The 24,683-nt window shown below is 40.0% G+C and overlaps 1 protein-coding gene across 4 annotated transcripts in view; it reads right to left on the bottom strand.

Annotated features, from left to right (window-relative positions):
- LOC139356711 (uncharacterized) overlaps nt 1-18,356 on the bottom strand; it is a 122,924-nt gene extending 104,568 nt beyond the window's left edge. For 3 of the 4 annotated variants that reach the window (XR_011609043.1, XM_071071478.1, XM_071071479.1), the window contains exons 1-2: nt 18,212-18,356; nt 13,648-13,833 (exon numbers count right to left, since the gene is read on the bottom strand). Coding sequence is in view for 2 of the 4 variants with exons in the window: in XM_071071478.1 (XP_070927579.1) it covers nt 13,648-13,744 (97 nt within the window). In the remaining 2 variants the exon portion in view is untranslated. The remainder of the gene's footprint in view (nt 1-13,647; nt 13,834-18,211) is intronic. The other variant, XM_071071480.1, reaches the window with a different exon arrangement.
- Between the last annotated feature and the right edge of the window lie 6,327 nt (nt 18,357-24,683).

Below are 24,683 nucleotides of genomic sequence, written 5' to 3'. Positions count from 1 at the left end.
ACAGTTATTGTTAATGAGCACAGAGTTTCAGTTGGGAAAAATGAAAAATTTCTGGAGGGGGATGACAGCAATGGGTAACAGCAATGTAAATGTAATCAATGCCACAGAACTGCATGTTTAAAAATGATTACAATGGTAAATGTTATGAGTATTTTACCACAATAAAAAAAAAATTTTAAGGATAAAAAAAAGGAAAGAAAGAACTTGAATGTAATATCCCCACTTTACAAACTTAGCACCCCACCACCGCCACCACCACTCACAAAGTCCTCTAAAATCTGCTTATTAAGGGGAAAAGAAGGCAACAAAATTGGGAAAGAGCCTTCCAAACTCTTCCAAGATCTGAGCAGCTTCTTTCAGTCATTCTGTTTTCTTTTTATTTTTCACAATAAATATGGAGTGCTTTTTGTTTTTTAGACAGAGTCTCGTTGTGTTGCCCAGGCTGGACTGCCGTGGCACAATCTTGGCTCACTGCAGCCTCCACCTCCTGAGTGCAAGTGATTGTCCTGCCTCAGCCTCCTGAGTTGCTGGGATTACAGGCACACCATCAGATCCAGCCAATTTTTGTATTTTTAGTAAATATGGGGTTTCACCATGTTTGTCAGGCTGGTCTCGAACTCCTGGCCTCAGGCAATCTGCCCGCCTGGGCCTCCCAAAGTGCTGGGATTACAGACATGAGCCACTGCACCTGGCCAATAAATATGTATTATATTTGTAATCAGGGGGAAGACAAGAAAGAATATTACAAAAGGAAGAAGTGGCATAAATTCGTCTTCATCTCTGGCCTGAGGTCAAGGCAATTCTTCCCTCAGCCTCATGAGGCTTGAGTTTTTGCTCAGAAGCATGAAATATCATTACCTTTACCTTTCATAGTCCCAGTTTAGGATAAACTCTGGGTCAGCAGTTACATGACTGACCTGGAATGATTTCGCTCTGCTGCTGGCAGCGAAGTAAATGACTGTGTGAGCAGCTTCTGGTGAGACCAAATAGCAGAACTGCAGCAGATAACTTACTCTTTTTCATTGTTTCTGATTAGATCTTTTCACATTTTGTTTTTGGTTTTGTTTTTTTCTTATAACAGACAAGGGTGTCTCATCGAAGCTTTAGGGAAATAGTTGAATTTTAATGGAATCGAATTGGCTCCCATGGTTATCTCAAAGGAGCTGTGGTCGTAAAAGTTAATTAAATTAGATTCATTTGCATATTCAAGACCATTCCCTTCCTTCACTTTAAAGGCAGAGAAAGAAAATTTGTCCCAGCCTCCTCACTGGGATTACAACACACAACATGTCCAGACCACTCTGTTTGTATGCTGGAACTTAGTCGAACTAGCAGGCTATTTTTAAATTCTTTCTCCTAGCTTGTATTCTCCACTTTTTAAGGTAAGTGTCAATACAAAAGTTAAATTGGTATGCATTGCAGTTCTTGCTTTGAAATATAGAATAAGTCCTTTAGAGAAAGAGATTGCCGTGCTTAAAGACTGAGGTAATTTCCTAAACAAAAGGTGAATTGAGAACGCTAAGTAGAAAATGAACTAGCAACATTTACAGCCACAAGACTGTGCAGAAGCATTTTGCATTTGCATATGTATTGGCAACAACAGCATCTATAGCTTTATTTATTATGGGTCAGAGGAACAGAACGATTGGACCCTAAGAGGATGTCTAGTCTACCTGCTGCCTGGAGTAGGCCTAAAATAACTGGCTAAAGTGGAACTCTGGCCTGTTTTCTGAAGCCGCTAGGGAAGGTGTTTCCACCACCTTCCTCTGTTATCCGACCCATTTTTAACAATCCTTAATATCATACCAGAAAACGTTGCCTTATATCCAACCTATATCCCCTCTGCTGTCGATTTACTGTTTACTCTGCATACAATGCAAATGTGAGCAGTTGCACTCAGCCCCTCTACCCTGCTCATTTGTATATTTCTTTGGTGTATCAGCTAATGCCTAGATCAGTATTTATAGATTAAAGGGAGTGTCTGCCCTACTTCCTTCAGCACACATGCCTGCTAATACAAGTAAGGGTATCTCATTATCTTCATTCTTCCATGAGAAGACAGGGTTAATTTATTTTTTTTCTTTAATGAACACAAATGTGCCAGACAGACTCTATGTTCTTGGGAAACAGTGGTGGACAGGACAGACCAAGATCCTGCACTCATGCATGGAACTCAAACATAATACAAATAATTACCAGTATGATGAAGGCTACAAAGAAGTGTAGGTTACTAAGAAATTACACAATAGGCTGAGCTAACATAGGCTGGGAGGATAGGAAAGCTTTCTAAACAAAGCCATGTTTCACCTGAAACCTGAAGAATAGGAATTATCAAAGTAGAGAAGGGAATTCAAGGTAGAAGGAACAGCATATGAAAAGTCCCTATCATGAGAGTGTGACCTGTTCGAGGATTGACAATGAAGTTCAGACAGCAGGACAGAAGAGACTGTGATCAAGCTATGGAATCTTCACACATTATTCACTGTCCACACTTGCTTGGCTGTGACTGAAACCTAATACCTTGGTCCTGCTTTGTACAATTTTAGAACCCTGAGCAACTGGATGCTTAGCGACAAGGATTAGGCACCTGGAGTAAGAATGGAAGAAAAGAGGCCTTATTTCAGCGCTCGGAAGGCCTGGAATGCTCCAGTGGCCTCAGTGAATCAGCATGGTGTTGTGCAGCGTTGGTGACCTCATCCCCAGAGTATTCGGGTGCTACATAGTCTTTAGCAAGTCACACTTTCAGGGTCTCCGACCTCACTTGTATAAGTGAGGAGGTTAGATATGGGCTTTTCTAACTCACCTTCTGGAATCAGTTAGCAATAATAGTCCCCATACAGTTCTTAAGTGGGTCACGTTATTACCGAGCTAACCTACATTTGGTAGTGGGAGGAGGGGATTATTCAGACAGCCAGCAGGCCTGTCTCTAATTTCCTTTTTTGTTTCTTTTTTAAATTTTTTTGGTTTGGTTTTTTAGTACTTTTTTTATTGTGGTAAAATACAGATGGCATAAAACTTACCATTTTAACCATTTTAAGTGTACAAGTCAGTGGCATTAATTACACAGTTACAATACTGTAAGCCATTACCACTATTTCTGAAAATATTTCATTCCAATGCACTTTTCTTTTTTTTTTTTTTTTTTTGAGACAAAGTCTCACTCTGTCGCCCAGGCTGGAGTGCAGTGGCACGAACTCACTGCAACCTCCGCCTCCCAGATTCAAGCAATTCTGCCTCAGCCTCCCAAGTAGCTGGGATTACAGGTGTGTGCCGCCACACCTGGTCACTTTTTGTATTTTTAGTAGAGACAGGCGATTCACCATGTTGGCCATGCTGGTCTCAAACTCCTAACCTCAAGTGATCTGCCAGCCTCAGTCTCCCAAAGTGCTGGGATTACAAGTGTGAGCCATCATGCCCGGCCCAACGCACTTTTAAAATAATCTGGACAAGCTCTGCGAGGGTCCTCACAACTCATGAACCTGGCTGCCTCTCACGATTCCTGATTTGGAACTTGAAAAATCAGGTACTGCTCTGAAAGCAAACAAGGCTTCTTACTCCCACTGTATGAAAAGGAGTAAAAAGGGAAAAGATAAACTGTTGAGTAAACTGCTGAGTAAAGGGCAGTTAAATCCCCCTTTGCCTCTGGAGAAGTCGCCTTGTTCAAGATCATAATGCTTAATAACCCTGAGACCTAAAACAGGTAAAGGACACAGCAAAAAAAGGAAACCATAAACCAATATCCCTCATGAACACAGATGCAAAAATCCTCAACAACCTCTAGCAAACTGAATCCAACAACACATCTAAAAGATTATATGCCACGATCAAGTGAGATTCATCCCAGGGATGCAAGCCTGGTTCAACATATACAAATCAGTACAAGTATTACCTCACGTCAACAGATGAAGTACAAAAATCACATGATCATATGAATAGATGAAGATAAAGCATTTGATAAAACGCAATTTCACTTCATGATAAAAACTTTAAATAAATTACATATGAAAGGAAAATACCTCAACACAATAAAAGCCATATATGACAAACCCACAGCTAGCATTAAACTGAGCTGGAAAAAGCTGAAAGTTTCTCCCCTAAGAACTGGAACAAGACAAGGATGCCCACTCTTACCACTCTTATTCAATATAGTACTAAAAGGCCTAGCCAGAGCAATTGGGCAAGAGAAAGAAAAAGCACCCAAATTGGAAAAGAGTAAGTAAAATTGTTCTTGTTTGTAGATATGATCGTATGTGTAGAGTAACCTAAAGACTCTATCAGAAAACTTTTACAGCTGATAAATGAATTCAGTAAAGCTACAGAATGCAAAATTATGTTAGTCCGTTTTCACACTGCTGATAAAGACATAGCCAAGAGTGGGAAGAAAAAGAGGTATAATTGGACTTACAGTTCCACGTGGCTGGGGAGGCCTTAGAATCATGGTGGGAGGCAAAAGGTACTTCTTACGTGGTGGCAACAAGAGAAACTGAGGAACAAGCAAAAGCAGAAACCCCTGAAAAACCCATCAGATCTCGTGAGACTTATTCACTATCACAAGAATAGTATGGGAAAGACTTTGATTCAGTTATCTTCCCCTAGGTCCCTCCCACAACACGTGGGAATTCTGGGTGATACAATTCAGTTGAAATTTGAATAGGGAGAGGCCAAACCATATCATTACGCCCCTGGCCCTTCCAAATCTCATGTCCTCACATTTCAAAACCAATCATGCCTTCCCAACAGTTCCCCAAAGTCTTAACTCATTTCAGAATTAACCAGAAGTCCACAGTTCAAAGTCTCATCTGAGAGAAGGAAAGTCCCTTCTGTCTATAAGCTTGTAAAGTCAAAAACAAGCTAGTTACTTCCTAGATACAATGGAGGTAACCGTATTGGGTAAATACAGTTGTTCCAAATGGGAGAAGTTGGCCCAGAAAAGGGGATTACAGGGCCCATGCAAGTCCAAAATCCAGTGGGGCAGTCAAATTTTAAAGCTCCAAAATGATCTTCTTTGACTCCAGGTCTCACATCCAGGTCATGCTGATGCAAGAGGTGGGTTACTGTGGTCTTGGGTAGCTCCTCCCCTGTGGCTTTGCAGGGTACAGCCTCCCTCTCAGCTGCTTTTATACGCTGTTGTTGAGTGTCTGCAGATTTTCCAGGAGCATGGTGCAAACTGTCAGTGGATTTACCATTCTGGGGTCTGGAGAACAGTGGCCCTCTTCTCACAGCTCCACTAGGCAGTGCCCCAGTAGGAACTCTTTGTAGGGGCTCTGACCCTACATTTCCCTTCTGCACTGCCCTAGCAGAGGTTCTCCATTAGGGCCCCACCCCTGCAGCAAACTTTTGCCTGGGCATCCAGGCATTTCCATACATCTTCTGAAATCTAGGTGAAGGCTCCCAAACCTCAATTCTTGACTTCCATGCACCTGCAGGCTCAACACCATGTGGAAGCTGCCAAGGCTTGGGAATTCCACCCTCTGAAGCCACAGCCCAAGCTATATGTTAGCCCCTTTCAGCCACAGCTGGAGTGGCTGGGACACAGGGCACCAAGTCCCTAGGCTGCACACAGCACGGGGACCCTAGGCCCAGCCCATGAAACCACTTTTTCCTCCTGGGGGGTCTCTAGGCCTGTGATGGGAGGGACTGCCATGAAGGTCACTGACATGGCCTGGAGACATTTCTCCATGTTCTTGGGTGTTAACATTAGGCTCCTTGCTACTCATGCAAATTTCTGCAGCTGGCTTGAATTTCTCCCCAGAAAATGGGTTTTTCTTTTCTACTGCATTGTCAGGCTGCAAATTTTCTGAACTTTTATGCTCCATTTCCCTTTTTAAATGGAGTACTTTTAACAGCACCCCAGTCACCTTTTGAATGCTTTGCTGCTTAGGAATTTCTTCCGCCAGATACCCTAAATCATCTCTCTCAAGTTCCAAGTTCCACAAATCTCTAGGGCAGGGATAAAATGCCACCAGTCTCTTTGCTAAAACATAACAAGAGTCACCTTTGCTCCAGTACACAACAAGTTCCTCATCTCCATCTGAGACCACCTCAGCCTGGACCTTATTGTTCATGTCACTATCAGCATTTTTGTCAAAGCCATTCAACAAGTTTCTAGGAGGTTCCAAACTTCCCCACATTTTCTTGTCTTCTTCTGAGCTTTCCAAACTGTTCCAACCTCTGCCTATTACCCAGTTCCAAAGTCGCTTCCACATTTTCGAGTATCTTTTCAGCAACACCCCACTCTTGGTACCAATTTACTGTATTAGTCTGTTTTCATGCTGCTGATAAAGACATACCCGAGACTGGAAAGAAAAAGAGGTTTAATTGGACTTACAGTTCCACATGGCTGAAGAGGCCTCAGGATCATGGCGGGAGGCAAAAGGTACTTCTTACATGGTGGAGGTCAGAGAAAATGAGGGAGAAGCAAAAGCAGAAACCCCTGATAAACGCATCAGATCTCGTGAGACTTATTCACTATCACGAGAATACCATGGGAAAGACCAGCCCCATGATTCAATTACCTCCCCCTAGGTCACTCCCACAACATGTGGGAATTCTGGGAGATATAATTCAGTTGAGATCTGAATGGGGACACAGCCAAACCATATCAAAAACTAACATACAAAAATCAGTAGCATCTTTATATACAAATAACAAACTAGCTGAAAAGTAAATCAAGAAAGCAACCACATTTACAATAAGTACACACACACACACACACACACACACACACACACACACACTACCTAGGAATACATTTAATCTAGGAGGTGAAAGACTTCTACAAAGAAAACTGTAAAACAGTGATGAAAGAAATTGAAGAGGACACAAAAAATGAAAAGACATTCCATGTTCCAGGACTGGGAAAATTAATACTGTTAAAATGACTGTACTACCCAAAGCAATATACAGATTCAGTGCAATCCCTATTAAAACACCAATGACATTCTTCAGTGAAATAGAAAAACACAATATTAAAATTTTTATGAGACATAAAAGACCCTGAATAGCCAAAATAATCCTAAGCAAAAGGAATAAAGTTGGGGGCATCATACTACCAGACTTCAAAATATACTACAAAGCTATAGTAACCAAAATGGCAAGGTACTGGCATAAAAACAGACACATAGAACAATGGAACAGAATTGTTCACTGAGAACAATTCTGAGAATCCAGAAATGAATCCATCTATCTACAGCCAACTGCTTTTGACAAAGGCACCAAGAATATTCATTGGAGAAAGACAGTCTCTACAATAAATGGTGCTGGGAAAACTGGATATCCATATGCAGAAGAATGAACCTAGACCCCCACCTCTCACCTATACACAAACCAACCCTAAATGAATTAAACACCTAAAAGTAAGACCCAAAACTATAAAACTACTAGAAGAAAATAAAGAGGAAATGCTTCAGGACATTAGTCTGGGAAAAGACTTTATGAATGAGACCTCAAAAACACAAGACACAAGAGCAAAAATTAATAGAATTATGTCAAACTAAAAAGCTTCTGGGTAACAAAAAAGAAAAACAATCAGCAGAGTGAAAAGATAACCTACAAAATGGTAGGAAATATTTACAAACTATTCATCTGACAGAGGATTAATATTCAGAATACCAAGAAACTCAAACATCTCAATAGCAAGAAAAAAAATCCAATTAAAAAATGGGCAAACGATCCAAACAGAAAAGATGTACAGTTGGCCAACAAATATATGAAAAAATGCTCAGCATCACTAATCATCAGAGAAATGCAAATCAAAACTACAATGAGATACTGTCTATCTTATCCCAGTTAGGATGGCTATTATCAAAAGACAAAAAATAACAAATGTGAGTAAGGAGGTAGAGAAAGATGAACTTTTTTTTTTTTTTTCTTTGAGACAGAGCCTTGCTGTGTCACCCAGGCTGGAGTACAGTGGCGCAATCTCGGCTCACTACAAACTCCGCCTCCTGAATTCAAGCAATTATTTTGTCTCAGCCTCCCTAGTGGGACTACAGGCACACACCACCATGCCCGGCTAATTTTTGTAAAGGAACTCTTATACACTGTTGATAGGAATGTAAACTAGGACAGCCACTATGGAGAACAGTATGTAAGTTCCGCAGAAAACTACAAATAGAACTACTATTTGATCCAGTAATCTCATTACAGGGCATTTATCCAAAGGAAAAGAAATTAATATATCACAGAGATATCAGCACTCCCATGTTTATTGCACCACTATTTACAATAGCCAAGATAAGGAATCAACCAAAATGTTTAACAACAGATGAATGAAGAAAGAAAATATGGTATATATAGGAGATGAAATACTATCCCCCCATTAAAAAGAATGAAATCCTGTCATTCATGGCAACGTGGATGAAACTGGCAGACATTCTGTTAAGTGAAATAAGCCAGGAACAGAAACAAACACCACGTGTTCTTACTTATGTGTGGAAGCTAAAAAATGTTGATCTCAGAGAAGTAAAAAGTGGAACAGAGGTTACCAGAGACTGGGAAGAATAGGCAGAACAAAGGGATAGAGAAAGATTTGTTAAAGGATACAAAATTGCAGCTAGATAGGAGGAATAAATTCTAGTGATCTGTGGCATTGTAGGATGACTATAGTTAACAATATTATATTTTTTCAAACAGCAAGAAGAGAGGATATTGACTGTTCGCAACACAAAGAAATAATAAATGTTTGAGATGATGGATGTGCTAATTACCCAGATCTGATCACTCTACATTGTATGTATCAAAACATCACTATGTACCTTCTAAATATGTGCAATTATGTGTCAATTTAAAAATAAAATTTTGTTAAGAGATGATTCTAAGATGTGAGGGTCTAAGACTCCAGGATTTGAGGACTGGTGAGTGCTCAGGTGCTGAGATCCTCACACATGAGTCTTTGCTGCTGGAAAAGTTTGTCAGAAGCCTCCTTTGGCTGGGAGTAGGTTATCCTCTTCCTGCCCACCTCCCCCAGTGCTATGTGAATGTAGCTGTTTGTGGCTTAGAGAATGTAAATTTTATTTTGCATTTCCAATGTCACATGCTTACCTTATCAGCATGTTCCAGTTTCCAGAATAAATATTTGGAGATGAAAAATAAAGATCATGATGCTTAATATACCAAATTTACTGAGCCCCGTCTATGTGCCTAGCACTAAGCTAGTTACTTTGCACATGTCACCTTTTTTACCAATTACATGTAACATTACTCCCATGTTACAAGTATAGAGATAGGCTATAGTAGAACCTGACTCCCAACCCAAATCAGTTTGACTTTACAGTTTGGCTTAACCTCTGTACTTCATTGCTTTCCCAAAGACATCTACACGGAAACCAGAATAGAGAATACAGGGAAACCTGAAAATAATGAAAGAGAAAAAAAAATGGCAAAATCTGGCCAGGCCCAGTGGTCCTTGTCTGTAATTCCAGCTATGCGGGAGGAGTGCTTGAGCCCAGGACTTAAAGGCTGCACACGGTGAGCTAGGATTGCACCACTGCACTCCAACTCAGTGAGACTCTGTCTCAAAAAAAAAAAAAAAAAAAAAAGGAAAAAACTGATCCTAGGCTCACATTGTTCAACCTCATTCAGATTTGTGACTGGTTTTGTCATGCAGCTTCTAGCACCATTTCAGTGTTTCCTCTCTCTACTACATAGAATTGATGGTATTTACTGCCCTAGTTTTCAAGGATGGCATTTACTTCATTAAGTAAATCAATTACTTCATTAAGAAAATCCTTAGAGCATCAGACGGCTCAGCAGTCAGAAAGGGTTAACAGCCTCAGGAAGGACGGAGCTCCCACACCGTAGGTGATGACAGAAGACCAAGAATAATGAGGCTGGGGAACTGCCCACCCTCTGGAAGCTTTTCTGTACATCTAAATAGAACAGAAAGTAAACGCTGACAAAACGAAACTGTCAGGTAAATTAATGTGAAAAGTGCAGGTTTTGTTTTATTTTCCTTTCAATGGGTGAGAATTCAAAGCATAAGGCAGGAGAACGAGTTAAAAATAGTATGACAGTAGCCAACTGATGCTTGCACAATAGAAAGGGCAACATGGGTTACACAAGAGGATTGTAAAAAATGTGCAAAAAAATAAGAGCACAGTGGCAGGAATGGCTGTATCAAACACACTAACACCATGGGATCTTCAAAGGTTCAAAATATAACCATGTTGTGACATTATAAAATAACTATGTAGGATTCCAGAACACGAAGGTATTTAAATAAAAATATTTGTTCCTTGGGGTAAAGTCAGACATCGTTATCTTGGCTTGCATAGCTCTCTGTGGTTTATCTCCCAAGCCTCATCCCTTCTACTGCCATGAACAACAACTTTGCAGAACCTCCTGAATTACTTTCATTTGTTGTCAGACCCTCACTCTTTCTCCCAGGCCCTTACTTCCCTTCTCTGACACCTAAGTTTAGGCAGGGTCTCCTAGTTACACCTTCTGACAACTCCATGCTAATGTATTATCCTATAAATATTAGATAACATCTGTTTCCTGCTAGGATCTACTCTCCAAGGGCAGGGTCCATATCTGCTTTGTTTATTGCTATATTGTCATCTATGGCACAGTTATGAATAATTGAATGAATGCTGGTGGACATCTGGGTTCCAAACTGTCCAACTTCATGATATATAAGGCAACAATTGCTTCTTCAGTTTATGTATCAGTCAGGGTTTGACATGAAAAACAGAACCAGCAGAAGATTTTTTGTTTTTGTTTTTGTTTTTTAATCTATCCATTGATTTTTTACAAAGAATTATCTTACACAACTGCAGGAGCTGGCTAAGCAGGCCTGACATCCACAAGGCAGGTAATCAGAAAGGGAAAGTCATAAGCAGGCTAGACTACCACAAGGATGAGCTCAGTGATGAGGATGTCATGCAGAAGCCGGGGCTCTTAGTCATGGAGCTATACACACACACTTAACCCAAGAGCCAGTGAAACTGGAAGTACACACATCTGGAAGGTAAAGCAATTATAGACCTAGCTGCTGCTTCACACCAACAAGGCAAATCAGCAGAGCAGCAACAACATGAATGTTTTGGTCCCAAAATGTAGAAAAGTTCTACAACTTTCCTTCTGCTCTACTACTTGGAATCTCTGACCTCAGGGAGGGTATAGATCAAGCTTATCCAAACCACTTTATTTTGTTGTTGTTGTTCTGTTTTGTTTTGTTTTGTTTTGTTTTAGGCTTTTAGCAGCCTGAAGCCATAGTTTTTAGTTTCTGTCTCTAGTAACAAGCAGAAAAGAGGGATGAGGAAGGGGCTTTTCTGGCCCAATGAGAAATAGAAACTAAGAACCCATGACTGTACTCTCTCCCTTGGTCTGATCTAGAATCTAATTTTAAAAAACTTTTGACTGATTAAGTCACCTAGAATAACATATCGTTTGACTAACTTAAAGTCAACTGATTAGGGACTTTACAGCTGCAAAATTCCTTCCCAGCAGCACCTAGATTAGTGTTTCAATAATTAGGAGAAGGTACGTGTGTGCTACAAAGTGGCTGCTGCCTCGCTTCCATCTTCCAAATTTTGCAAGAGACTCTCCTTGTAGACCACCCTAGTCAGAAACATACTAGAAAGGGAGTTCTGGGGGATGTGACTTATCCAAGCCAAAGCAGACATACCATGAAACCATCACAGGTCACATCATATAACTACCTCTTTAACCTTGAATGAAAGAAATTAATAACAGAAATCAGTGATATTCAGGAGTAGGGGAAACCACTCTGTTATAGAAATAGTGCTGATTCTGCAGATGCAAAGGAAAAGAGCAAATCTGGATAAGAGGGCGGAGCTAACAACCTTAGAGGAGCATGCTTCCAAGAAGTAGAGGAGGTATAGGGGAGCTCTTACAGCCAGAATGGAAGTGATAAGCATGTATTCCTATCAAAGATGGGGAAACTTCATTCCAAGACAAGCTGGAATGTGTGTGTACCAACACACATTTGTTAAAGAACTGATCAATCAATGAACAAAAGAATAACTGCCTCCTTAAGCTTAAGCCCTGTGCTGAACTATAGAGGTAAGGTGACATCTTAGTCTGTTCAGGCTACTAGGACAAAATACCTTAAATGGGTAATTTATAAATAACAGAAATGTATTGCTTACAGTTTCTGGAGGCTGGAAAGTCTAAGATCAAGGTGACAGCAGATTTGGTGTCTGGACTTGCTCTCTGCTTCAAAACTGATGCCTTCTTGTTATATTACCAAATGGCAGTAAGGGCAAGGCACCTCTTTTAAGAGGACACTGTTTTGGTTAATACTGAGTGTCAACTTAATAGGATTGAAGGAGGCAAAGGATTAATCCTGGGTATGTCTGTGAGGGTGTTGCCAAAGGAGATTAACATTTGAGTCAGTGGGCTGGGAAAGGTAGACCCACCCTTAATCTGGGTGGGTACCATCTAATCAGATGCCAGCTCAGCCAGAATATAAAGCAGGCAGAAAAAATGTGAAAAAGCTAGACTGACCTAGCCTCCCAGACTAAATCTTTCTCCACTGCTGGATGTTTCCTGCCTTCAGACATTGGATTACAAGTTCTTCAGCTTTGGTATTTGGACTGGCTTCCTTGTTCCTCAGCTTGCAGACAGCCTAGTATGGGACTTTGTGATCGTATGAGTTAATACCACTAAATAAACTATATAAACTTGATAAAATTAAAAAATATATACATATATACACACATACATATATACACACACACACACACACACACACATATATATATATATTAGCTCTGTCCCTCTAGAGAACCCCGACTAATATAGGCACTGAACCATGACTTAATCACTACCCAAAAGGGCTCACCTCTTCATACTATTACATTGGGTATTAGGTTCCAACCTATGAATTTGAGGGGGACACTAACATTTAGACCATAGCAGGTGGTAAATAAGACATATTGTCCTCACCTTATGGAGGTTCCTTAAGGGTGGAAGGGATGGAAGATATACAAGGATCAAACAGTTCAAGCTACAGGCCAAGGTTTCTCTTCAGAAAGATGGCTTGACTGAGAGAAAGCAAATTGGTGTTCATCAGTCTTTTAGTGGGTGCTAGATACTTCCTTGTTGCCATTTCTGCATTGCCAGAGCCACACACACACACACACACACACGCACACACACACACACAACACAATAGACTTTGTACAGCTTCCAGTGCAAAATTAGAAACCAGAGCTGAATACCTAGTTGACAGTGACAATATGGTGATTATAAAAGCCTAAGTATGACATGTCTTGAATAATCAATGATTGAATCATGTGCCTTTAAGCTTAGCCTATACCAAATGCCTCCAGGAAAGGTTATTTAAAAAAAGAAAAAAAAAAAAAACCTCAGAATGTGCTCACTGGCTTACAGTGATTGAGTTATGCTGTAGGCTATGGTAACTTCTTTGCAGTGCTAAAAATAGATGAAGGGCAGATCAGTCACCCTGGGGAATTTTATCTGCCTCATTTATGCATGCAGAGATGCTGCTTACATAAAGCCGAAATAAGCACAACCAAAAGGGCACCAAGAAAGACAAATAAAAGGTGATGATTCAAATAGAAACCAAGAAAACAAGCAAGCAGTCAACAGCAAAGATCAGAACCGGTCCCTATTGTAAAGATCCGAACAAGAATTCAGCCTGTGAAGATGGTACAGTACCTTGAACTTTCTGGTATCTTCTAAGAGGCAAATTTAGAAACTTCTTCCTGGAGAAAGCCACAGTCTCCAGCTGTTCTTGCTCTACACATTCAGGCATGGACCCTTGCCACAGCCTCTCAAGAATTTACACTTCACACTGGCAGAGCGCTCTCTGACTCCTCCTGGAGATACTGGCTCCTTCTTAACCTGCAGGCAGAGCACCAGAAAGTCAATCAAGAACCATGTAAAAATGTGACTCAGGCAACTCACAGACAAGCAAGGACCTCCAGGCAGAGCACCAGAAAGTCAATCAAGAGCCATGCAAAAATGTGACTTAAGCAACTCAGAGTTAGGCAAAGAAACTGAACGTTTCAAGAGTTCCCCTTGGCCAAGTTTACACCAAATCATTTTTATTAAGTAAGTGGTTTTTAAAGGAAATCATTTATCATAAGGTTGCAGGAAAGGTCTGTTCCTTGTCTCCAGCTGCCGTGGAGATGGTCAAGGGGTGGCTAGAGGTGTATCTAAGAGACTGGAAATTCAGTTCATGGTCAAATCCATCAGTGTTTTAAAACATTCTACAAAACCCAACAGCACCATCTGTAAGGACTGCATCATTTGCGAAATTTCTTGCTAAATCAGCTGGCCAAATGCAAAGCCAATTGCTTTGGCTTCCGTACAACACCATGCTGCAGCCGGGAAGTATTTTAAGTGGATAATGAGTAGTCTCTTCTCTCAATGACTACGTTCAAATAACATCGACTGCCTGTAATATGCAAAGTTCCTAGTCAAGGCTGCCTTAGGAACTCCTGCCCCTTAACTTGAGGCTTTAATCTGTATAAGGGAAAATATCCCTCTTCTCCAGTGATGTTTAAGAAATCAATTCCCTAGCAATGGCCCAATATACTTTCCAGCTCACAGACATGTAAAACTGTGCACACACAGAAACACCCAAATGCACACCATTCGCACTAGTTCTGAGATATGCAAGGCTTACCCCCTGCATCCAAGAATGGCTGCCAAGTTTTTCCTTTATTTAGTTATAATACCTCCTCTAAAATTATTTGGGTACCCAAAATGGCCTTTTCGTGTGGGGAAACACACATAAGAAATACCTCTCTGCCTTTTTCCCCTGAAAAATATAGTTATCTATGGAAAATGTGCGTGCGCTCTCTCTCTCTTTCTCTCTGTCTCTCAGATAAAAGTGGCAAAGCAGATGGAAGCTCCTTCTGTGAAGAAATCAAATTCTATACTCCTCATATCCAACCTCCATTACTCTATTTTTATCATTTAAGTTATATAGTAGATATGCAATAAATGCTTCATTATTTCACTCATTAAGTTGGCTTCTCCCTCAAGGTACTTTAGAACTTTGGTACCCAACAGCAGCTCTGGGATTATGAGCTTATCAGAAATGCAGACACTCTTGTCCCACCCTAGCCCTCCTTGAATCAGAATCTGCATTTTAACTAGATTTCTAAGGGATTTGTAAGCACATCCAGGTTTGAGAAGCACTGTTTTGGAACACACCTTGATTCTTTTTTTTTTTTTTTAAGTTTTGGTTTCTTTTTTTTAGACTTAGGGAATACAAATGCAGTTCTGTTATATGGATATATTGTGTAGTGATGAAGTCTGGGCTCTTTGTGTACCCATCACCCGAATACTATACATTGCACCCAGTAGGTAATTTCTCATGCCTCATCCCCACTCCCACCCCACTCTCCCATCTTTTGGAGTTTCCATTGTCTATTATTCCATTCTATATGTTCATTACATCTTGATTTTTATACTGTTACTACTAGTCTAGTAAGTTCTGTCTCTCCGCAAAGATCATGTCTTGCCATGGGCAACACTTTTCTAGAGGACGGTGATTATGAGCTGACGCTATTGGGAACTAACCATGTGCCACGAGTGGAGAGGGCACATGGTTAACATGAGAAAGATTTACTCAGTTAGTAAAAGGTGGAGGTTGGTTGGAACTCAATCTGGCATCTGGGTTCATGTTTTCCAGGTGCTGCTTCCCTTACTGAGCCCCTGCAGGGTGCAAAACTGTCCCACTTTCTGCAAGATGTTTGACATCCCCGTCTACCACACACTAACTGCAAGATACCTTCAGAATCCCGACAACCTAAGACCTGCCCCCCACGTTTCCAGACACCCATGGGAATGGCGCTGACCACATTAAGAACCACAGTGTCTTGTGTTCATGCAGTAATTTTGAGAAATTAGTTTCCTGGGATTTGTTTCTTTCTTCCAGTGTTTAACCAAATAATAAAAATCCTTTAACTTTTTACATGTTATTTTTCACTTCAATAGAAGGCTATCACTATTGAGGGCCTGCTCTACGCAGACTAAAAGATAAGCTCCTTGCCTCTAGCCACTGACAATTTGGTTAGAGAAATAAGGCCTTAGTAGATGCAATAGCTAAGAAACAATTCAAGGCACTATAAGATTAAGTCCAGAAATGACCAAAAAGACCTAGATTTATAGTCCGGCTTTGTGCCACTTACTAGTGTGAGCCCAGTGACATTCTCTAAGCCTCTTTTTCCCTACCTGTAAAACAGGGGTATCATTAAACAATGCACATAAATTGCCACCACAGTACGTAAAGCATGAGATATACTTAATAATGTTAGCCATATCCACCAATCGCCACCCTCTCTGAATCAGGAAGAAATAGGACAAAAATGGCATAGAGAGAGGATGTGCATAGAGAATAGACAGCATTCTGGGCAGGAGGCACAGCCAAGCAAAAGTGTGGTGTCAGGAATGTGCATGCCTATGGCAGAAACTTACAGGACTCTCAGACTGGAAGAAGTCAAGGGTTCCAGTCAAGGAGTGAGAAGTGAACACATTAAAATAAAGATAAGTTTGCATTTGTTATGTGGACATGGAATCTCCTGGGGATTTTTTTGAATTTCTTCAGTATCATGACTTTCAAATACAGAAGAAATGCAAGCCTGCACAAAAGAAAATGAAGGAGCCTTCTAGCCATTCCCCCAGGGCTTCCCACACCAATGAGCATGGATGCATCTATTACCAATCAATATCTTTAAGAAGCCTGAAGAAATAAATGCATAGCACTGCTGTGTGACATATTTTTAATTCTTATTTAAATTCAAACCTGCCATCTAATTTATTTTCACTTTCAGTAAATGCCTTTTAAGCTTCTCAGACTTGAGCTAAGTCATACAGCTGATAAATAGGATAAACCTACAGGAATACACTTAGATCTTATGAAGTCTGCAAAATTGTATAAAGTCAACAACTTCAGCACGAATGGACCTAAAATGGCCAAGAAGCTATTGCTACTACTACTGTGTTAAAATCGCTTGCTGGAGCATTCTTGCTTATTAGGAAAAGTACTATCACACCCAGCAGAAAAGAATAATTAGCAAATCAACTAATTAAGGCAGTATCGACACTCCTCTTGTCACCCAATCACTTCTTTGTTGTAAATAAGCTTACTTGCTTACATTAAAGTCATTAGCTCTTCATATGTAAATAATAACACCCTTCAATTTAAACTGATTAGATATCTGCAAACAAACTTCAGTCCACTCTGATCTGGCCACGATAGGGAAAACAAAGAGCATTATTGTCTTACTTAACCTAGTACATTCAACGCAACTGTATGAAGCTTCCGAATTCATTAATATCCAAATTCACCTTCCCTCCTGGACATTAGCCAGAATTCTATCTTTAGTTATAACACACACTATACTAAACAAATACTATAGTCATTAAAGAAACCACCCATTTCCTTCCCCCTAAGTTCCAGGAAGCCATGTTATTTCTGCAAACCAATTTCTATTTGCTGACTATTCTCCAGGGCTTTTAAAAGCAAATAAAATGTACCGGAAGCTGTTTTCCAAATGACAACGAAGAACACATCTCCTACTCTCTCTTCTCCCCCAATGGGAAAAAACAAAGAAACAAAAAGAAATGTGAGTGTTTGTGTATATTTAAAGCATATACATTTAAGGTCTTGTAAATCCTGAAAGACTGAAAGCCCCACAGTGTCCTGAAAGGAAATGTTTGAAGAAACTTCTCAAGTCTCTGAAGTTAGTTGGATCCTTTGCAACACTCACCTCTCATTTTGGCTCCTATAATTATCCCCTTTAACTTAATGTTTATTTTTAGATCTCTTCCCATCTGTCCTCATACCACTTTGTTTACAGCTGGTTTAAAAAAAAAAGTTTATATTTACATATGTTCAATTCTGTCTTCATTTTAACTTCTCAGCTTCCCCTGCCCCATTTACCCTGGTGGGTTTGTTTGTTTGTTGTTTTAATTTCTTTATCATTGTCATTCTTCAGTCTAAACAGGATGAATTATCAATATAATCCCCAGCAAACAACTTCTTAACCACTTCCCACTCCTGAACCTTTAGTTTGTATTAAAGCACGAAGATATATGTCAACCAAGAGTCCCATATAGATCATTTCATCATGGGAGGCAGGGGGTTGGGAGAGGGGAGGAAATGAGACTTATTTTCATCCTGTTTGGATCCAAGACAAATATTTTATGTCACCCAAAAGGGAGCCAAGACAAGACAGAGCCCCATAGTAATTGTCCACACTCTAACCTTTCCCGTCTCCCTTCTTGTCCTTCACGAATACCTCCCAGCAGGCCAGATTATTTTGTCAGAGAAGCTCCAAGCTGCCTACAACCCTGTAACAGGATAAAAGCTCTAGCAAAGTTTATGCAACAGACACTTATTTCCCTCACATCTCCCCTTCCTGTTCCTCAGATGATGCCCTTCACTTCCTGTCCAGGTCAGGTTCCTGTGCGGGAGGGCCACCCCAGGGTGCACTTCCTGCCTTCTAGCTGGTTTCACTGTCTGTGCCCTTAAAGCCCAGCCTTCCCCATGGGCTCCTGTGCTTTTCCACCCATCACATTATTCTGTTTACCTCTTGTTTGCTTTTTACTCCTTCCAAAGTATCTCCTAGACCTGGAGTTCTCTCCCAGCTCCTTGCCTACACACCAATCTCACCCTTTCTTAAAACCACATTTCTCCCAGCAGTCACTCGGTAACTAAAGCCAATCAGGATTTTTGATATCCCATCAACCTTGGTTTGTTCTACCAACTTCATCGTGAAACTGACCGCCACCTGCCACAGGATTCTGTCTTTTAAAGGCCTAGAACCACACACTTAACTAGGAATATATGATATCTGAATTATGCTGCTTATCAAACCAAAGTCATGCTTTTGTTTTTGGCGGGGTTTTGTTTGTTTTACACTAAGCAAGACTATACCCTACTGGCTACCTCCTCTGACCCCCTAGGTTAGATTAGTTCCTATAGTTATTCTTTTACTCATAATCCACTTTACTTTTTGTTGTTGTATTTATATATTTTGTTAGTATACTATGTGTAATAAATAGTTTGTCTAATTTTCAGTTTAGATAAGTTTTTCCTCCATCAACCTATAAACGTGTGAATTTATGAGGGGTTGGGGGAGCTAGGTGTTTCCTTGTCAAGCTGTCTCCCTTTCCTTCTCTTCTGCCTTCATTATTGTTCTGTTGCCAGCACAAAAACAGGCCTGGCACATATTAGTTGATCAATAAATATATATTAAATGATGTGTATTCTCACCCTATTTAAAAACTGGATAAATAATAAACACATGCATACATACATACTGAATGAATGATACCACCACCCTTCCCCCACCCCCAGTCTTCTCCTTTCAGCACAACATCTGGTCCTCTCCTCCAACCATGGCAGCACGCCGGCCCTGCTAGGACCAGAGAAGCATATGCCATACCCCTTGTTGAGCCCATGAATACTTTTGAGGTCTTTCCTGAAACAGTGTTCAGGGTACAATCATGGTGGTAAGCCTGGCTTTAGCTGAAACAATGCATCTTTCTTTAATATTCTTCATTTTTTAAAAAAAAACCATGTATAGAAAAAACAGTGTCTTCAATAAATGGTGCTGGGAAACTGGATATCCATATGCAGAAGAATGAAACCAGACCCCTATCTCATCATATGCGAAAATCAAATCAAAATGGATTAAAGACTTAAATCTAAGACCTCAAGCTATGCAACTACTACAAGAAAACATCTGTGAAACTCTCCAGGACATTAATCTGGGCAACAATTTCTTGAGTAATACCTCACAAGCATAGGTGACCAAAGCAAAAATGGACAAATGGGATCACATCAAGTCAGAAAGCTTCTGCACAGCAAAGGAAACAATCAACACAGTGAAGAGACAATCCCCAGAATGGGAGAAAATATCTGCAAACTACCCATCTGACAAGGGATTCATAAGCAGAATACGTAAGGAGTTTAAACAACTCTATGGGAAAATATCTAATACTCTGATTTTAAAATGGGCAAAAGATTTTGAATAGACGTTTCTCAAAAGAAGACATACAAATGACAAACAGGTATAAGAAAAGTGCTCAAAATCACTGATCTTCAGAGAAACGCAAATCAAAACTACAATGAGGTCAGGTATGGCTACTCACACCTATAATCCCAGCACTTTGGGAGGCCAAGGCGGGCGGATCACTTGAGGTCAGGAATTTGAAACCAGCCTGGCCAATATGGTGAAACCCCATCTCCACTAAAAATACAAAAATTAGCCCAGTGTGGTGGTGCATGCCTATAATCCCAGCTACTTGGGAGGCTGAGGCAGGAGAATCTCTTGAACCCGGGAGGCAGAGGTTGCAGTGAGCCGAGATTGCGTCACTGCACTACAGCCTGGGTGACAGAATGAGACTCTGTCTCAACAACAACAACAACAACCTACAATGAGATATCATTTCACTCCAGTTAAAATGGCTTTTATCCAAACAACAGGCAGTAATAAATGCTGGCAAGAATGCAGAGAAAAGGGAACCCTCATACACTGTTGGTGGGAATGTAAATTAGTACAAATACTATAGAGAACAGTTTGGAGGTTCCTCAAAAAAACTAAAACTAAAGCTATTATATAATCCAGCAATCCCACTGCTGGGCATATGCCCAAAAAGAAAGGAAGTCAGTATATCAAAGAGATATCAGCACTCCCATGTTTATTGCAGCACTATTCACAATAGCCAAGACTTGGAACCAACCTAAGTGTCCATCAACACATGAATAGATAAAGAAAATGTACTTATACACAATGGAATACTATACAGCTGTAAAAAAAGAATGAGATCCTGTCATTTGCAACAACATGGATGGAACTGGAGATGATTATGATAAGTGAAATAAGCCAGGCACAGAAAGACAAACATCACATCACATGTTCTCACATATGGGATCTAAAATAAAAACAATTGAACTCATAGAGATAGAAAGTAGAAGAATGGTCACCAGAGGCTGGGAAGGGTAGTTGGGGGAAGGGAGGGAAGGTGGGGGTGGTTAATGGGTACAAAAAAAGAATGAATAAGACCTATTATGTGACAGCACAAGACGGTGACTACAGTAATAATAATAATTTAATTGTACACTTTAAAATAACTAAAAGTATAATTGGATTGTTTGTAACACAAAAGATAAATACTTGAGGAGACAGATACCCCATTTTCCATGAAGTGATCATTATAACATTGCTTGCTGGCATCAAAACCTCTCATATGCCCTATAAATATATACACCTACTACGTACCCACAAAAATTAAAAATTAAAAAAATATCCCTTTATATCTGCTCTCTACACCAGCACATTATGTAATCTGATACCTCTGGGCTCTGTGGTGACTGATTTTGACATATATACAGGAAGTTCTTCTTCAAACATGAGTAGAAGTTGGTGAAAGATTAGTTTTTTGCTTTTACTTTGTAGAAGCCATTAATGTGGGGTGTATTGCATAATAATAAATTATTCAGTTTATAAATCTAGAAAAATTAGTCCATCATGATCAATACCGCTAAGTGAATTGGTATGTGGGATTCCATTTTCATAATATAATTAGCTTTAAAATATTCAAATTAAGGGAAGCTAAGATCACTGTGAAAAGTACTGAGTCTCCTGATTTCTAAGTAGGAGAATACTGCATTTTGGTCTTAATACTAATACATCTAAATTACATTATTTCCCACTTAGTTACAAATTTCTTTCCTTTTTTTTTTTTTTTTTTTTTGAGACAGAGTATCCCTCTGTTTCTCAGGCTGGAGTGCAGTGGTGCCATCTCGGTTCACTGCAACCTCCGCCTCCCAGGTTCAAGTGATTCTCTTGCCTCAGCCTCCCGAGTAGTTGGGATTACAGGCGTGTGCCAACACACCTGGCTAATTTTTGTATTTTTAATAGAGATGGGGTTTCACCATGTTGACAAAGCTGGTCTCAAACTCCTAACCTCAAGTGATACACCCGCTTAGGCCTCCCAAAGTGCTAGAATTACAGGCATGAGCCACCACATCCAGCCCTCACTTAAATACAAATTTCTATAATTTATTTTCATTAAATCATATCTTACTGCTGTTACTAAAGCCCTGGCTATTATTCAATGAATAATGGAAAGCCAGCGAAGGAGGCCATTTGCTGATGAATTTAAGGGCTCCTATCACAGGAAAATTTATTTTGTAAAAAATAAACCATAAATTGTCAGTTTTGAAAACTGTCACCTCTTAACCACAAAGAACTTAACTGGTAACTTTTCTTCCTTATTAAAAACTCTAGATTATCATCTATTCATATGTCCAACATAAACCATGCCATTTCCTTACACTAATTTTTGTGTTCTACACTTGCAAAGATAATATATTATCTCCTATTTTCAAATTCTTCTGTGCTTGGAGAAGTGATGTTTACATGGCTCAATAAGGGCTGGGTGTGGAGGCTCATGCCTATAATCCCAGCACTTTAGGAGGCCAAGGAGGAAGGACTGCTTAAGACCAGGAGTTCAAGACCAGCCTGAGCAACATGGCAAGGCCCCCATCTCTATCAAAAAACAAAAACAAATACAATTTTTTAAGTATACTCAATGAATTCTTGTTGTTCTAATGCAAGGCTTGTCAACCTCAGCACTACTGACACTTGGACCTGATAATTCTTTACTGTGGGGCCCGCCCTGTGCATTGTAGGATGTTTCATGACAGCCTTGGCCTCTGCCAAGTGGACACCAGTAGCACCCTTCCATTTGTGACAACCAAAAATGTTTACAGACATTACCAAATGACCTATGGGGGTGGGGGACTAAATTGCCTCCAATTGAGAATCACTGTTCTTTTGCATTTTAGGCTTTTGTTGTTGTTGTTGTTGTTGATTGTTTGTTTATTTTTGAGGCAAGATCTCATTCTTGTCACACAGGCTGGAATGCAGTGGCTCCGTCATGGCTCACTGCAGCCTCAACCTCCTGGGCTCAAGCAATCCTCCCATCTTGGGCCTCCCCATCTCCAGTAGCTGGGTAGCTGAGACTACAGGTACACACCACCACACCTGGTTAATTTTTAATTTTTTTTTTTTTTTTTTTTGATAGAGATGTGGTCTCAACTATGTTACCTGGGCTGGTCTCAAACTCCTGGGCTCAAGTGATCCTCCTGCCTTGGCCTCCCAAAGTGCTGGGATTATAGGTATGAGCCACCATGCCTGGCCTCCACTGTTTTAATCTATTGTTTTCTTCCAAATAAGAAGACAATAGTAAGTCATTATTTTTATTTTCCACTTTATTCTTTATCAATAATATTTGCAATACTTAATTGAACATATATATACTACACGCCAAGTAAGCACTTCACATTTAGTAATTATCTCATTTAATCCTCACTACCAGGCTATGAGGTAGGTCATATTATCCCCATTTTCAGAAGAGGAAAGTGAGGATTGAGAGGTTAAGTAATAAGTAAGGATACAGGTGGGGAACAACCCCAGGTCCAGCTGACACTAGCACCCATTCTCTTGATCGCTACATCTACCCAGCTCAAAATCTCTAGTCAGAATTCCCAAGTTCTGGTCCCAACGACACCGCTTGCATCTTGGGAAAATTATAAAACCTTCTTGAACCATAATTTTCTCATACCTAAAGTGATATCAATTATAATTTCTATTTCAAAGCATTGGGAGTATTTGATGAAAGAGCACGTAAGTGTGATCAGCTCATATTTAGTTATAAGGTATTGTTATTGTATAAATCAAAGTACATTAATTTTCTGATATATTTTTACTTCAGCAATTTAACTATAAAAGAGAATACTGAATAATTTAAACAATACTCATAAAGCACCAAAAATAATTGTCTTATCTCCCTGCTGTGCAGGAATGACAAATTGTAAAGAACCACATTATTAAATCTGCAGAACATTTTATAATAATACTTAACTCCCACTCATGTTTCTTTTAATTCTTCTTCTTATAAAACAGACCCAGTGCATTTTTTTAAATTCCTAGAACATAGATTTCTGACCACTCAATATTATGTCCATTTCCTTATATGACTTCACAAAAACATGACTTTAAATGGTACTGTCTCCCTTGTCTATCCTAATTAAGTGTATTGGCAGCAGAAAGTATTCACTTTGCTTTCTCGGACATGGAGTACAGGAATGTGTGTATTTTCCCCTCTGGAATGTGTTTTGCTCCCATAACAGATGAAATACTTGTAAGATAAATGTTAACATAAAAATAAATTATCATCAGTTTTTCTAAAATGTGGCACGGATGTCCAGATAGCTCAAAGACAAACTCAGGGAGCCAACTTTGGCATTCCAACAGTCCTGCTGACCTCCACCCAGTGTAAGGTTCCGTCCATCATTACAATATAGAATCACGGCTGTAAATTTCCAAGACTCCTTTGGTGATGGAGGAGCCTTTAGTTCTCTGAATATGTCAGGTGTCTCCATCCCACGTCCATTTCTGTAATAGAACATCAAAATATTAGCTCCATGGGGACCATGAATTGTCTGTTTTGTTCACTGCTACCAGGATCTGGAACAAGTATCTAAGACTCAAACCAATTTGAGAGCACACATTAGGCGCCAGACAATTGTTCTACTCAAACTGTTGTTCAGTTTTGCAGCAGTAGGATTTCATGGGGTACCCTTGTAAGAAGGGCCCCCTTACTCACAGTATTTACCATGTCCTGGGTAACAGGCATATTCCTGGATGAATATCTTGGTCCTC

Source organism: Macaca nemestrina, chromosome 10, assembly GCF_043159975.1.
Source record: "Macaca nemestrina isolate mMacNem1 chromosome 10, mMacNem.hap1, whole genome shotgun sequence".
Lineage (NCBI taxonomy): Eukaryota > Metazoa > Chordata > Mammalia > Primates > Cercopithecidae > Macaca > Macaca nemestrina.
This window is presented reverse-complemented; position numbering and strand designations above follow the sequence as displayed.